The 14,060-nt window shown below is 40.9% G+C and overlaps 1 protein-coding gene and 1 long non-coding RNA gene across 2 annotated transcripts; one reads left to right on the plus strand and one right to left on the minus strand.

The window, feature by feature from the left end:
* On the minus strand, window positions 1-7,520 carry LOC109502512. The gene is made up of 3 exons (XR_002161135.2): window positions 7,427-7,520; window positions 4,292-4,435; window positions 1-61 (listed from the first exon to the last, which is right to left on the minus strand). It is a non-coding gene; the product is annotated as an uncharacterized LOC109502512 (long non-coding RNA).
* PRMT6 (protein arginine methyltransferase 6) lies at window positions 7,462-13,440 on the plus strand. Its single transcript, XM_019837527.2, has 2 exons — window positions 7,462-8,828; window positions 11,114-13,440. The coding sequence occupies exon 1, from the start codon at window positions 7,605-7,607 to the stop codon at window positions 8,730-8,732; it is 1,128 nt and encodes a 375-aa protein (XP_019693086.1). The 5' UTR covers window positions 7,462-7,604; the 3' UTR covers window positions 8,733-8,828; window positions 11,114-13,440.
* Window positions 13,441-14,060: the final 620 nt, after the last annotated feature.

Below are 14,060 nucleotides of genomic sequence, written 5' to 3' on the forward strand. Positions count from 1 at the left end.
TGTGTGATCAGATGTACAGGAAGTTCACTGAATCTTTTTATGGTATTATCAGGATATATACCTGTGGAGAAGAGGAAAAGTACAAAATTGGAGGGACACAGGGACACTTCTGTCACTGGTGGTGTTTTAAATGTCCTGACCTGGGTGGTGGTTCTCTAATGATCTCATTCTGTACATATATTGTATAAGTCAGCTTTGTTTTTGCTGCAGCAACAACCCCAATATCTCAGTGACTCACTGTAACAAAAGAATTTGTTCCTTGCTTCCACCACATGGGAGTTGCAATCTAGTCGGCTCTCCTGGGTTTACTTAGGCCCAGCTCCACCTGGCTTTATTCTGAAAGTATTCACTTCTTGGACCCAGACTAGAAAAGTGGTCACTATTTGGAGTGTGCTTCCTCACCTAGCAGGATTCAGAAACTCAACAGTAGTAGGCAATGTGTGCAGCTAGTGGCATTAACATTTTCTGGTCAGATATGGTCACAGCTTATTCAAAACTTTGTTTCTGATCTGTTTGATACAGTCATCTCCACATGCCGTGAGCTACACCCATAGTTCTCTGAGACATACACTTATTTACAGATATTTCACAATATTTATGAAGCTTCAGTAGGAACACACCCTTTGTCTCTTTACCCAGAACCATTTTCTGCAGCTGAAAAATATTATTTTCAGATGGAACTGAAGTTCCCAGTTGATTTTTAGTTAGTTAAAAGGGAGATGGGGGTGGGTGGGAACAAGAGAATGATTTTTGCTAGAGCCCTCCCCAAGGTCAGAAAGCTTCTTCTGCTGCCCTTGAAGAAGTAAGCTGTCATGTTATGAGAAAGACTGGGCATGGCATGGAATTGCCAGAAGCCTCTAAAAGCTGAAAGTAGCCCCTATCAGATAATCAGGAAGAGGAAGGAACCTTCATTCCTACAACTGCAAGAAACTGCATTCTGCCAACCATGTGAACTTGATAGAGAATCCCAAGCTCCAAAAAGGAATGTGGCTGGGCTGACGTGTTGAGTACAGCCTTGCAGTGCCTGAACTCATGACTCATGGACACTAGGAAATAAAAGAAAAAAAAAAGTTTGTTTTAAGTTGCTAAATTTGTAATAATTTGTTTCATAGCAATAGGGGGAAAAATAGACCTTCCATTCCATAAACTCCACCTGGCCTCACACTGGTCCTGGCACTCTTCAAATTGGTGTGGTTGTTCTCAAATTTCGATGTACCAGAACTACCTAAAGGTATATTAGAAGAAAGATTGCAGAACCCTAACCCCAGAGATTCTAATTCATTAGATATAGAGCGGGATCCACGCTTGTGTGATTTTCCAGGTGATACTGTTGATCTCCAGGAGAGCCTGGATGGCTTAGTCGGTTAAGCATCTGACTCCTGATTTTGGCTTAGGTCATGATCTTATGGTTCGTGAGATCAAACCCTGCATCCAGCTCCACACTGACAGTGTGGTGCCTGCTTGGGATTCTCTCTCTCTCCCTCTCTCTCTGCACCTCCCTTGCTCATGCTCACTGTCTCTCTCGAAATAAATAAATAAATAAACTTAAAAAAAAAAACCTGTTGATCTAGAAACCATACTTTGAGAATCACAGGTCTACTGTGACTACATTTACTTCTATGCATTTTAAATGTCCTCAATAGCAAAATACTAAGAGATCATAAGCATCTGGTTGAAGAAAATGGTTGACTTTCTTTATACTGGTTTTCATAAAAGAAAAAAGAGAGGAAGAGCTTATTAAATAATATTCGTTAAGTTTAATATCTAATTTTCTTCAAGCTACCTGATTCTTATTACTCCTGTGGCAGATGAGCAAATTTCCATAGATGCACTGATATATTACTTTTCCCCATATTATAACAAACATTCCTGGGGGTTTTTGTACTATTTCCATTATAGTGGCATGATTTGTAGTAGAAATAGTTAAAATGTCATAGCCAATATTTGTACTTGAAATTGTTAAAATGATGCATTCAATATTTTAAGAGGGCTCAATAAACCAAATTTTAAACCAAATTGATAATTATGGATTGCATTCATAGTATCTTTGTTGTGACTACCTAAATAATTTAACACAAACATTTTTTAAAAGAATTACAACTGGGGCGCCTGGGTGGCGCAGTCGGTTAAGCGTCCGACTTCAGCCAGGTCACGATCTCACGGTCCGTGAGTTCGAGCCTCGTGTCGGGCTCTGGGCTGATGGCTCAGAGCCTGGAGCCTGTTTCCGATTCTGTGTCTCCCTCTCTCTCTGCCCCTCCCCCATTCATGCTCTGTCTCTCTCTGTCCCAAAAATAAATAAAAACGTTGAAAAAAAATTAAAAAAAAAAAAGAATTACAACTATTAATAATATCATCAGGGAGGGGTGCCTGGGTGGCTCAGTTGGTTGGGCATCCGACTTCGGCCCAGGTCATGATCTCACGGTTTATGGGTTTGGGCCCCACATCGGGATCTGTGCTGCCAGCTCAGAGCCTGGACCCTGCTTCAGATTCTGTGTCTCCCTCTCTCTCTGTTCCTCCCCCACTCATGCTCTGTTTCTCTCTGTCTCAAAAATAAACATTAAAAAAAATTTTTTTAAATAATAATATCATCAGGGAGCTATGAATTTGCTATTCATCTGTTTTAGTATTTGGTTTAATAGCTGGGCCAATACACCATGGAAAGACACTATGTACATCAAGAGAATTACATATACCTATGCTTTTTATGTTTGATGTTCTAATTTGTTTAAACAGAAAAATCATCATCTTTTACCTTCATTTTCTTTTTTTTTTAATGTTTATTTACTTACTTTTAATCTTTATTTATTTTTGAGAGACAGAGACAGAGTGTGAGTGGGGGAGGGGCAGAGAGAGAGAAAGACACAGAATCTGAAGAGGCTCCAGGCTCTGAGCTGTCAGCACAGAGCCCCATGCGGGGCTCAAACTCACAAGCCATGAGATCATGACCTGAGCCAAAATTGGACGCTTAACCGACTGAGCCACCCAGGTGCCCCATCTTTTACCTTCATTTTCTATAAAGGTTTGTTTTGGGAGTTTTGGGGTTTTTTGTTTGTTTGTTTAGATAGAAGTGCCTTTTTCAATGCTGACAGCTTCCAAGCAACTATGGAATGGTAAGAACTACATCATTTAATGAATATTCATATCAAAAAGATATTTATAACATTTTTAATGTCATTGTTCCTTTACCCTTTCCCAACACACACTTTGAGAACTACAATGAAATCTTGAAATCCTGAAGGAACTGCCTTCAATTCTAATTCCAGGCTTTAAAATACATTTTTAAACAGACCTTCAAATTAGAAAGGAAAAATTTTTAAATATTTGTGAGAGGCAATCACACCAGCAAATTCCACAAATAAATTAATATAGGAAAAAATGTGAGAATTAAAAGTGGTATAATAATTTGCTTAAGTAAGGCAATGTAAGAATGGTAAATAAAATAATATTAATACAAAAATGTAAGCTCTGTGGAGGTAGAGATTTTTGTCTTTTGTTTCTTGATATGTTCTTTGTTTCTAGAATCTTTTTTTAATGTTTATTTATTTTGAGAGAGAGGGAGAGAGCGAGAGAGGGACATGGGGAGGGCAGAGAGAGAGGGGGAGAGAAAATCCCAAGCAGGCTCCATGCTATCAGCACCAAGCCTGATGTGGGGCTCAATCTTAATCTCACAACCTCAAGATCATGACCCAAGCCAATATCAAGAGTCAGATGCTTAATCAACTGAGCCACCCAGGAGCCCCTGTTTCTAGAATATTTAATGCAGAGGAGAAGTCCAAATGTTTATTGAATAAATGGATAAATACATCAATGCGTGTGATACAGAAAATCAATCATCTTTCTCCTAGTCATACAAAACACATCTATGATGCCATGTGCACTCAGGAACAACAATTGAGAATGTCAAAATGGTTCAGATTCCAGCACAATACACTCGATTCTCAATATCAAAGTGAAAAATATAAACTCTTGGTGTCCAAATATACACCATCTAACATGGAAAAGCCAGATATGTAAGTAGCTGTGGTCCAATGGAATAAGTGAAAAAAGAATTATATGTAAGTATTATCAGTCACAGACTGGTTGCAAAAAACTACAAATAAATGATAATTTTGAACATTATCTAAATAGATGAGTGAGTGGACAAACCCAAAGGAAAGGTACAGAAATGTAAAATTAACAGCACCTTTGGAGAACAAGCTGTGGATTTCAAACTTTCAAACCATAATCTGGAGCATGAAATACATACATAGTACACTTAAGTGAAACCAGTGAGTATTGAAATAAAACTCACCTTTACTCATTTCATGTACTTGAGATTTTCTATTTCTTCTTTTTTTTTTTTTAATGCTGGTAAAGATGTATTAAATCAATTTGAAGATCCATTCATTTGAAAGACATTGGGATTGAGCATCAAATGGATGTGGTGAGTAGACCACTGAAATAAAAACACAAAGAATGCTCTGTCAGCTGAACTCCAACTCTCCTCCCATCCAGGTAGTTTGCTAGAGCTACACGACGTAGAGGAGAACGATGATCTATGCCCCTTTCCTACTTAAAACAACTCAGTGTGGTAGAAAAGATGAGTAAAGAAATCCCTCTCTATATCAAGCCAATGTGCAGGAGGGGAGAGAGCCACAGGCCATTTCTTCTCTAGTCTGGGCATAAAATGTAGAGCTTAACATTATTCTGTCTAGAAGGGTTAAGAGTATTTGAAAACAAAGCAACTCTCACACTTGGGAGCATCCTAAATTCAATCTATATCTGGATTTATCTCAGCATTTATCAGAGTCAAATTGTCATACTACGAACTACAAAAAAAACCAAAACTCTTCTGCTTCCCCTATGAATAATTAACTATTTAACTATTTCCTATCTAACTATTTCCACAATACTCTTCATTGAAGACTATTTCCTGAGCACTCTATATGCCAGGACTTGTACTAGTGCTAGGAACTACAATAGGGGGGAAACAAAAGTCCAAGCCTCTTGGAGTTTATGTTTTACAAAAAAACAAATACAGAAATAAACTAATACATACAAATAATAAAAGCAGTAAACAATAGAAAATAAAGCAATAATCATTATTAGAAAATAACATTTAAGGTAGCCAAAGAGGGCCTTTATCAGAAGGCAATATGTAAGCTGAGACCTAATGGAGGAGAAGAAGCCACTGAGGTTAAGTACTAACATGAAAAACAACGTTCCAAGCCTAGAAGAGCAGAAGTGAAGACCTGAGCCAGGAAAGAGAATATCTGGAGCCCAGTGAGTTGGGAAGGGTATCATGAGATGAGATTGGAAGTTATCTGAAGTTACTGGATTGTTTCAGGACCTAGAATGGGAAGTTACTGGAGAGTGACATGGTCTAATTTGGGTTTTGTAAAGCTCATTCCTATAGCTACATGGACAATGGATTGGATACTGGTATGTTTAGAAGCTGAGCCATCTTTTAGGAGACTGATTTCCAGCAAAGCAAAGATGGAAGATTAGACTAGGGTGCTGGCAAGGGAGAAGGAAAAAAAGATGGGCTCAAGATATATTTTGGAGGGAGAACCAATGAAAGTTATATTCAGAATTTTCTTAAAAGAGACTATAAGTAAGTGCATTAGAAATTGGTTGGAGGAGTCAGTGCATTTAAAAGGGGAAGGGAAGGATTTGGAGGAAGGAAAGGAGAGGTATGCACTAAGTAACAACCTAGAAGTCATACATTAAAGTGGTCACATTTAAAACTCTAATCCCCTGGCTTGCTCTGTGCCTCTATTTATTTTTTTTTATTTTTTTTCAACTTTTATTTATTTTTGGGACAGAGAGAGACAGAGCATGAACGGGAGAGGGGCAGAGAGAGAGGGAGACACAGAATCGGAAGCAGGCTCCAGGCTCTGAGCCATCAGCCCAGAGCCTGAGGCAGGGCTCGAACTCACAGACCGCGAGATCGTGACCTGGCTGAAGTCGGACGCTTAACCGACTGCGCCACCCAGGTGCCCCTCTGTGCCTCTATTTAAAACAACAACAAACAAGCTATCAAACTGGGCAGAAATATAGAAGAGCTGCTTTGAGGACTTGTGGTCTTAAGTGGTTGAGCCCAGGCCATTGAAAAAAAGGTAATTTTACCCAATGAAAATAATGAAGCAAGATTTAACTAAGATCATCTTAGAAACAGTGGCTGCACATTCAAATTCCCTGGGAAGCTTTTAAAACTATATGCCCAGGCTCCACTGAAATGGTTCTGTTTTGGTAACTTTGAGGTGGGACACAGGGATAGGTATTTCTTAAATGCTACACAGATGATTCTACTGAGCAGCAAGAAGTGAGAGCCCTGAGTTAGAAGTAGAGCCGAGGTTTGTCTGGTCAACAAACCTATTTCGTTAAATAAGAGATTAGTAGAAGGAAGTAAAGGTAAAGGAACTTTTTCCCCAGATGAGGCATATAGGCCCATTGTTTAGATAGACGTGGCTTGAGACTACAAGAAAATAAAAGTCAATTTTCATCAATGTGATTTTTTTGAAGCTGGGAGAAAATTTTATTCTCACAGTGTTAAAAATACAGACACTCATACAGAAATCACATTTTAAAGCTATTTTATTGCTACTATGAACAACACAGAGGGAAGAAATTAGTAGCTGATAGGTGACTGAAAGAAAAACAGAAGAGGGAGAGTATCAATCTTGTCCAGACAAAATATCACACAGAAAAAAACTGAGTTGCAGTGGAAAAGTGAGCATAAGGGAGGAAGGACTCAGTTATTTCTGAGGGAAAAAGTTTTAATTGGCTACCAGAATACAATTGGCAATGGGTTTCACTGTATCAAATCACCCTTGCTTTTCAACTGTTCTTCAGTCTGAACCCTTCCAAGATTTAAATTTTGAATGAGCCACTGAATTACCGGAGCAAGACTGAGTTAAGTAAGTATTCTCCTCAAATAGAGACCAGCAACATAATTCTCAGACTGCAATGAAGATTCCTTGTTGCTGGTGTGGGTGGGTAATTGAAGGCAAGAGTGGTCATACAATCCATCTTAATCTTTTTAGTTAAGTTGTGCTCTCACCGGAATCAGAACCAAAGTTTTACACCGTGAGAGGTTTTCTTTGTTGTATTTACACCTTCTTTGCACCCTAACGCCATTGAAAACAGAAAAGAAAACGTGAGTGCAATTTTTAAATATCCACCTGGAGAACTTTAAGAGTAGTAATGGTCCAGGTGCGGTGGCAGTGTCTGAAGGGCGTCGCCCGGATGATTCGGTGGAATAAAATCAGACACTTGAGCAGACAAGACAAAGTTGAGCAGACAAGACAAACATGGATGTTTAGTCTTGTGCGCGTGTGGGCTTCAGGAAGGGAGTGAAAGCAAAAGGGAATTGAGCTAAGGGAAAGAGGCGTAGGTACAGGTTCGTAAAATCTGGGTATGCTGGGTGGGAAAGGGATTCCTGTACCTCCAAGGAGCAATTAAAAGAGTTGAGTAGAGCTCTGAGGCTTCTAGCTGGCACCTGTGCTGCGAACCCCCAGGAAGTGGGAGGCGCGGGCGCGCACTACAAGTCCCAGAAGCCCCCGCTTCCTGGAGACCGCGAGGAGCGGCGCAACGCCCGCTGGGAGTCGGTCGGAGCCGCCAAGATGTCGCAGCCCAAGAAAAGAAAGCTTGAGTCGGGGGGCGGCGGCGAAGGAGGGGAGGGAGCTGAGGAGGAAGATGGCGGAGAGCAGGAGGCGGCCCTGCCGCGACCCCGGAGGGCTAGGCGGGAGCGGGACCAGCTGTACTACGAGTGCTACTCGGACATATCCGTCCACGAGGAGATGATTGCGGACCGCGTCCGCACGGATGCCTATCGCCTGGGCATCCTGCGGAACTGGTCAGCACTGCGGGGCAAGACTGTGCTGGACGTGGGCGCGGGCACCGGCATTCTTAGCATCTTCTGTGTGCAGGCCGGGGCCCGGCGCGTGTACGCGGTGGAGGCCAGCGCCATCTGGCAACAGGCCCGGGAGGTGGTGCGGCTCAACGGCCTGGAGGACCGGGTGCACGTCTTGCCGGGGCCAGTGGAGACGGTGGAGTTGCCGGAGCAGGTGGATGCCATCGTGAGCGAGTGGATGGGCTACGGACTCTTGCACGAGTCCATGCTGAGCTCTGTGCTCTACGCGCGGACCAAGTGGCTGAAGGAGGGCGGTCTTCTCTTGCCGGCTTCCGCCGAGCTCTTCGTGGCGCCCATCAGCGACCAGATGCTGGAGTTGCGCCTAGGCTTCTGGAGCCAGGTGAAGCAGCTCTATGGTGTGGACATGAGCTGCCTGGAGAGCTTCGCCACGCGCTGCCTTATGGGCCACTCGGAGATCGTGGTGCAGGGTTTGTCTGGGGAGGATGTACTGGCCCGGCCGCAGCGCTTTGCTCAGCTGGAGCTGGCCCGCACCGGCCTGGAGCAGGAGCTGGAGGCTGGGGTGGGCGGACGCTTCCGCTTCAGTTGCTACGGCTCGGCGCCTATGCACGGCTTTGCCATCTGGTTCCAGGTGACCTTCCCCGGAGGGGACTCGGAGAAACCGCTGGTGCTGTCCACTTCGCCTTTTCATCCGGTCACGCACTGGAAGCAGGCACTCCTCTACCTGAACGAACCTGTGCAAGTGGAACAAGATACGGACATTTCCGGAGAGATCACGCTGCTGCCCTCCCGGGATAACCACCGTCTCCTGCGCGTGCTGCTGCGCTACAAAGTAGGCGACCAGGAGGAGAAGACCAAAGACTTTGCCATGGAGGACTGATCGTTGCCTTTTCTCCCAACTACCTCCCGAATCTGCAGGACCCGCGTGGTAGAGGCGGAGGGGGGTTCGGAGGAGAAAGGGAGATTCCACGTGCAAGTAGGGGGCAATACCTTCTGTCTCCTTTTTCCCCCTTGGCTTCTGGGGAGGGAGAGTGACTTGCCTCTCTTCGAGGAGATTCTTCTGTCGATATTTATTTAAAAAGCAAATCCCGAGGCCCCCAACTTTGGAAACAGCTTGTTTATCAATGGGCTTTGTTGAGCCTTAAAAGCATGTGGTACCAAGCACTTGCATTTCTATTTCTTTTGTTACACGGGAAGGAAGCAAAAACACAGAAGAAAATATAAGTTTATGAAGGCTCCATGCACATCCCTGACCCCTCACATTTAAATCTGTAGCCAGGGAGAACAGTAAAGGGTTTTGTTAGAGTACATAAATTTCCAATATGACTTAAATAGCTCTCCAGAGCCATATTCTATCATTCTCTGAATTCCCTCCTTTCCTAGGTGCCTCTAGGCTTCAGTACTTCTCCCTCATTGTTTTTTAAATAAACTTTGCTGCTGGTAATGAGAGGGAGGAGAAAGAGGAAGCAGTTTGAATAACCCTGTTCTTACACTTACTACTTCCATAGGGTGCTAAAAAGTTGAACACTTTTCTCCATTGAGTAAAATTGGCTGTATACAGTTGTGTGGCATACCCAAGAAACCTAGAAGGTAGATGTAGGAGAAAAGATCTGAAAGATGGTGAAGTTAGTATGGATTTTTTAATTCTTATCTTTTAAGACTTAAACAAGGAAATGTTTTATTTCATATTTGTTACATAATAAAGTTTTGTGTGATTCTTACTAAACAGGCTGATAGAAGGTTTTTCTGAACCTGACCCAAGGGTTTATTCATCATTTGGGGTAAATTATTTAGCCTCTCTAAATGAAGGAAAATATTTTCCCAGCTGGAGAAGTGCACTCATTTAAACTCTCATCTAAAGAGATCATGTGATCTGGCCTACTTACATAAAGTGAAATTTCCTTTTTTAGAGGTTTTTTTTTTTTTCTTTCTTCTTTTTAGCTCAGCCAAATGTGAAAGTTGTGAATTTAGGAAAATCATTTGTAATGAAGTGTGAGTCATGTTATCAAATTTATTTCACGGATGTTTCCCTCCTTATCCCTGTGGCAAATAAAACATTGGCATTCATTCTATTTTTATAGATGAAGTAAGAAGTCTTGTGTACTGTGACTTATAATGCTTTTTGCCTTTTTAATATTGTCAATTCTTAAGAGTGTTACAACCCCTTCAGAATATAGTTCAAAGGTAATTTATGCTTGATGTATGTTTTTTCTTCATACTGGTAGCTTGTATGCTAATAGAAAACAGGTGTGAAAAAGTGGTCTGAAATAGTCTAACAGTTTTTTTTTTTCATTGTAACCAAGTTTTCTCTTTTATTCATCGCATATTAAGGTACTAAAGTATTTAATTTGCTCAAATTTAGTGTTAACACATGAGATCTTCAGTTATGAAGGGAAACATACAAAATCATGACTTTATTAGATCCTTGAATAGCAAGCAACAGTAGTGATAGTTGTCACCATTTTGATAGTTAACAGTCTATATAAATGGAACAGTCATAGCAAACTGGGCCTGATTTAAGCTGGAGATCTAATCTAGGTCCTTTTTTTTTTTTAGGGTGAACAGCTTTTTTTAAGTTGAACATGTATTTAGAATTTTATTGTATGGTTTTGAATAAATTTCTAATATTTTTTAACTTCCGATAACAATCCCTTTACTGTTTGGACAAACAAAAGCATTCTCCCCGAATTCCATTTTTTTAAATACAGTATATCTTTTATAAATCTATGTATACTATAGAGTTCTCATCACCAGTGTAAGCATGCAAAGAACACCAATTAAAACTTAGGGTAACCATAGAAGTGGAAATGATTTCATACTTAGGCAAAGTAAGCTGTAATATTCTTGTAACTGTTTCCCAAAAGAAAAATGAATTGTAATAAAAAAAATATAGCTACTAAAGCAATTAGTGGAAAGGCAGCATAGCATAGGATTAAAAGCTAGGACTTGAACCAGACATATCCTGCTGGTATCTAGGCTCCACCACTCTTTAACCCTGTGAACTTGGGCAAAATACTTAACTTCTGTTCCTCTCCAGTGTTCTCATGCAAAATGTAAAACAATCATGCATGCTCCATAGAAATGTAACACATGTGATACATGAAGTTAATACATGTAAGGATATAATGCCTGGTACACAGTAAGATCTTAGTGATTCCTAGCTGTTGTAATTACAGAAAAGTGCTATGCAAACCTGAAGCATTTGGACACCTATAAAATGTACCACAGAATAAATATTCAACATTTTGATTTTTTTTACAGGTGTTTGGCAGTATCAGCATGGCTTTGTGTGATGAGCGATGTATGACTGGACACCAGATGATCCAAAGGAAGTCCAAGCCCTTTGGAGTGACAACATTTCCAGAAGGATGAGAATGTGACCTGTTCCAATATCCAGGCACTGTTCAGTCTCTGTGTGAACTGGCACTGATTGCCTAGGGTCATTTGGGCCACAGGAAGAACTGTCAGCCCTAAGAAGAGAAAGAAACGGTGAAGTTCTACCTGCTTTTTTCAGACAGCTTACATTTATTTAGCACTGTGAAACTTTCCAAATATTTACATTCACTGGACCAATGGACATTTTATTGAGAATACCAGGTAACAGTCATTGTGAGAAGCACTTAGGATACAAACCAATAAAACATAGCTTTTGCTTCCAAATAGATGTGTTCATAGGATAAACCAGAAAGAAAAATACATAAATGATAACGGGCTAAAGACTTGGGATGGTGTAAGTGTTAGGAAAGGCAGGTCACTTTACATAGTAGGAAAAAGACTTTGTTACTGAAGGATGCCTATGGTTACATAGCTAATTCTTGACAGTTGAACACAAGTATTTCAGTTCCTACCCCCAAACAACCTCTTAATTTAAGAAGGTTCCATTGGGATATAAGTCATAGGCCTCAAAGAGCCACCATAGGATCTCAAGGTTGACAATTACTAATTACTAGGGACTTGGAAACATACCATGTACTCGTTTCCCTAAGAGGGCTAATCAAGTGTGGCATTCTTTCTGAAGCCTCCAGGAGAAAATTCTCAATGCAGTAGCAAAGAAAAGTAGATACATTCTGCCATTCTGGTTATAGGTACTTTGTGCTTGAGATCAGAGAGGCATCCAATGAGGTGTTCACTAATTTAATGATTTCATAAACCAACTATCTAACAAGTTCTATGATAAATAAGCAAATGGTACCCTCAACTGGAATACAAGAGGGGAATAAAATCACCTAGACCGGGGCGCCTGGGTGGCGCAGTCGGTTAAGCGTCCGACTTCAGCCAGGTCACGATCTCGTGGTCCGTGAGTTCGAGCCCCACGTCGGGCTCTGGGCTGATGGCTCAGAGCCTGGAGCCTGCTTCCGATTCTGTGTCTCCCTCTCTCTCTGCCCCTCCCCCGTTCATGCTCTGTCTCTCTCTGTCCCAAAAATAAATAAACGTTGAAAAAAAATAAAAAATAAAAAAAAATCACCTAGACCAGTAATTTGCATACATTATTTAACCTGGAAGAATTCAATCCAGCCAAATCTTAACCTCTGCTGAAGCAAGAATGAGAAGCCAGCCCTTTTGTCAACTGTAACCTTAAAATTCCTCTCAAGTGCAGAATTCCTCTCTATGTTACTTATCACAGATTATGAGGACCTCACAGAAAGATGTGATGTAAAGAGGAAGATGATATAATGAGACTATTCCTCAAAACATTGCATATGCATGTAGGATGAGACATTTGAAACAAAAAATCTGGATCTACCTAAGCACAAAATTGTAATAAAAACTAAGACATGACCAGTAACATTGGAATTGTGCTCCTCTGGGAGCTTTGATGATTAAGTTCATTATTTATAATAACTTGGAATAAAGACTGATGAATTTTTTAGTTGATTGGGTAGCTTTTTAACTTTCAACAAATACAGAAAGCTGTAAGGAAGGAAAAAAATTCCTCCTTTGTTCATGCTGCCCCCTGCACAAAAAGGAAGGTGGGGTGGAGGTAAATCTTCCCCACACTTTTTTAAAGTGCTTTACCAGTGTTCTTGCAATCAGATGAAAGAGGTACTTGTGAAAACCTTCCCAGTCTGTAATATTTTGCACTAAAAATGGCGAACTTCAGGGAAAATTAGTTTGGGTGGACAGTTAAAACTTATGTAACTTTGTAACCAAGAGTACTAAGAATACCAATAAAGATAGCAGCAGTTAGAAAAAAAAAGATGCTAGTCCTAATAATACTGCAGTAAATAAGATAGTGTGATGGAAGAAAAAAAGGAAGAGTTACTGAGAAAGCAGAATGCACAAAAATGGATTGAAGGTGTAATAAACATTTCAGGACACAGCATGTGGCCAAACAGTGCCAAGAGGAAGAATATAGGGTGTGACAGGTTTTTGACTCGCATCAACTGTGTCCTTATACCTTATGTCAGGTGGTTGTTGCCTGGTGAGAGGAGTCAACCGACTAACCAATGTCCGTCCACGTTATGTTCTGACATTGTTCCTCTATTTACCAATACCATTTGAGTTTATTCATTTATAGAAACATGCATGACAGTAGAACATTCTGTCCTTTGTTCTATTTCCAGAAATTAAACCAATTTGATATTCCATTGGGTTTGTAGATCTTTTTTTTAACTTTTTTTTTTTTTAGTGTTTATTTTTGAGAGAGAGAGAGAGTGTGAGCAGGCTCTAGCCTCCAGCTGTCTGCACAGAGCCCCATTGGATGTGGGGCTCATCTCAGGAACCCAACCCACCCAAGATCTTGACCTGAGATGCTTAACAGACTGAGCCACGCAGATGCCCCATAGAGCTTTTCTTTTTAATGCAAATTGTCTTAAAAGGAAAATGGAAAGGAGGTGGGGAGGCTTACAGGTCACAAAACTATCCTTTAGTATGAATCTATGTATTTTATTATTTTGGTCACTGGAAAAGTTCAACAGGAAAGGGGACTAGAAATGCTGACCTGTGTAGAGTGGAAGGAAGAGTTGAGTATTCAGAAGATGGTTAGATAATGTGATTGAGGACAGTAAGTGTTTCTCCAGAGAGGACAACATAAATGATATGGGGTCAAGGAGGCATGAGGTTAGTGAGAGAAGCTCATAAATGAAGATCAGGATCCCAATGCATACATTTTGCCCACATCACCATATCCTTAGGGTAAGGTTTTGCTGAAGTCATGGGCTCAGAACATAACCAAGAGTGTTTTGAGAGGTTACAAACTATTGCTTAT

This window comes from Felis catus, chromosome C1 (assembly GCF_018350175.1).
Source record: "Felis catus isolate Fca126 chromosome C1, F.catus_Fca126_mat1.0, whole genome shotgun sequence".
Taxonomy (NCBI): Eukaryota; Metazoa; Chordata; class Mammalia; order Carnivora; family Felidae; genus Felis; species Felis catus.

Excerpts from the sequence above, each read along its gene's own strand:
- PRMT6 (XM_019837527.2), top strand. The coding sequence starts at position 7,605 with ATGTCGCAGCCCAAGAAAAGAAAGCTTGAGTCGGGGGGCGGCGGCGAA.